The 2,413-nt window shown below is 32.2% G+C and overlaps 1 protein-coding gene across 1 annotated transcript; it reads right to left on the reverse strand.

Annotated features, from left to right (window-relative positions):
• Positions 1-210: 210 nt before the first annotated feature.
• On the reverse strand, positions 211-1,298 carry LOC100639880 (fibrinogen C domain-containing protein 1-A-like). Its single transcript, XM_011409136.2, has 3 exons — positions 1,124-1,298; positions 943-1,040; positions 211-892 (listed from the first exon to the last, which is right to left on the reverse strand). The coding sequence occupies exons 1-3, from the start codon at positions 1,263-1,265 to the stop codon at positions 308-310; spliced, it is 825 nt and encodes a 274-aa protein (XP_011407438.2). The 5' UTR covers positions 1,266-1,298; the 3' UTR covers positions 211-307.
• Positions 1,299-2,413: the final 1,115 nt, after the last annotated feature.

The raw sequence follows: 2,413 nt of genomic DNA on the forward strand, positions 1-2,413 counted from the left end.
GGGGATCTGTCAGTTTGATATTAGGATTCATTGGATGTGTGGACCCAATGCATGGTACTTATAATTTAAACCTTGAAACAATTACTAGAACTTACATGTACTATACCAATCTTTGTGTCATGATGTTACTAAAAATAGCACACTGACCTTAAGGTCAGCTCATGGCATTGTTAGTATATATGTACATATTCACCTAATCAAGTGTTTAACTGTTGCTAAAATATTTATTTTTAAAGAAATACTAAATTTCAACAATTTTAAAATTCTATCAGCATCACACATACACGCAATCAGTTATTAGTATTATTTAATTGTTACGACGAGTTTTCATCTCTGTGAACTTGAGACTATAGCTTTTCCCTTTCCAATCATACCATATGATTCCGTTCCACTGACCATTACCAGTTGGATTAGTATAATAAGGACCATTGAGATGAGATTGAAAGCAAGCATTAAACCACCAGCCACCATTGTAACTAACAGCACAATACCCTATATCCTTGTCATTATCATTATCTCTTGTAGTGAATTTCATTCCACTATGATTTCCTTTTGAACCATGGATTTCAGGATCAGTAATCAATCCATCCCCAGCAGTACCAGAATATCCTCCTACTGTTAGTATATATTCAGTACTACCATCACTAACACTGAATGTAGAGTAGTTAGCATAAGCTGTGTTCCCCTCAAAGTCTCCCAGGTCCATTCTTAGTGTGTTTGATCCTTCTTTAGTAAGACGATGAATCTTGCTCAATCCTAACCAAAACTCACCAGTAAGGTCACCAAATCCATTCTCATAGTCAGTCCAGTATCTATAGAAATCAACAGATCCATCTTGTCTCCTCTGAAATACAGTCCATCCACCACCATCAGTCTCCATATCACAGTATACCTGTGATCCAATAGTGTATAATTATAAAGTATAATATAATTAAACATTACTTGGAAAGCTGGTCCATCATCTGGTGTTATAGGATATACTCCACTTTGGTTCTTTCCCAGTTCTTTCCATGCTTTACAATCAGTTGGCATTACACATTCTAAAGGAAGAGAAGAGAAAATCACAGAATAGTATTGAATATCTTCATAGTAATCATAAACTTTATAATTGGTATTATTGTACCTGGTATAGCATTAACACTAGTATTAGTAACAAGTGGAAAAGTTTTCTTCTCCTTCTCATCATCGGGACAGTTTCCATTGACAGTATTAATAATAACAATTATTATCATTAAACTGTACATCAGTTTACCAGCTAACATCATCTTGAGTAGGAGTTACTTTTATCTACTATTGAAAAAGAGAGCCTCAGAATAAATCTTAAAGTAAAGAGAGATTTCCTCCTTTTATAATGAGTGAGTAAGTGATTCTGCTTGTAGGTGTATTGTTGTGTTAAGAATGAACCATAATGTTTGGGTTGTAGTAGAAATAATCTTTTAAGCTTATTTTCATTAGAATTTCTATTTAAAATGATAGTTTAAGTTTTTAAATTAATATTAGTCAGCATTTCTTTATTAAAAACATGTTTACTTGAAGCAACGTTCTGTTAGAATAAGTTATTTTAAATAAAATATATTATTTCAAGAATAAAATAAATTTTTTTTCTTCTTCTTTTGTTATTAAACCATTATCATGGAAATGTCATTTGCCACTCACTTTATTACTAGTAAAATGATTTATAAGTTGTATTATGATATTAATCACTGATGAGGTTTAACATTAATAGGAAATGACTTTATTATAAAAGTAACAAAATAATCTAAATACACTAAGTAATAACTGATTCTATACAATCCTGTCACACACACATTATTTATGTTTAATTGTTACGACAAGTTTTCATCTCTGTAAACTTGAGGGTATAACTATCTCCTTTCCAATCATACCATATGGTTCCTCTCCAGGTACCAGCTCCAGTTGGATTAGTATGATAATGACCATTGAGATGTGACTGATGGCAATGACTGAACTACCAGGCACCATTGTAATGATCAGCACAGTTCCCACTGTAATTATCATTATCTCTTGTACTGAATCTCCATCCATTATGATGGGTCAGACTATCCCTAGCAGTACCAGAGTATCCTCCTACTGTTAGTATATATTCAGTACTACCATCACTAACATTAAATGTAGAGTAGTCAGCATATCTTGTGTTCCCCTCAAAGTCTCTCTGATCCAATAATAGAATTTACTAACTATAATGTCGTGCAATAGTGTTGCTAAAAATAGTAATCTATTATAGTGTATGATGCAATGTTATTGTTAATATTATTTTTCTACTCTTGTTTGTTGTTTATTATTAATAATTGTTAGAGCTAGATTTGGTTGATAATACACAATGTTACTAAGGGGATCTGTCAGTTTGATATTAGGATTCATTGGATGTGTGGACCCAATGTATGGTACTTAT

This window comes from Amphimedon queenslandica, unplaced genomic scaffold (genome assembly GCF_000090795.2).
Source record: "Amphimedon queenslandica unplaced genomic scaffold, v1.1 AMPQUscaffold_12542, whole genome shotgun sequence".
Classification (NCBI taxonomy): Eukaryota; Metazoa; Porifera; class Demospongiae; order Haplosclerida; family Niphatidae; genus Amphimedon; species Amphimedon queenslandica.

Bases quoted from the DNA above. Each gene is read 5' to 3' on its own strand.
- LOC100639880 (XM_011409136.2), bottom strand. From the start codon at position 1,265: ATGATGTTAGCTGGTAAACTGATGTACAGTTTAATGATAATAATTGTT. The intron at 1,041-1,123 runs GTACAATAATAC...CTCTTCCTTTAG, and splicing joins TAGTGTTAATGCTATACCAG to AATGTGTAATGCCAACTGAT. The intron at 893-942 runs GTAATGTTTAAT...ATTGGATCACAG, and splicing joins ATGATGGACCAGCTTTCCAA to GTATACTGTGATATGGAGAC.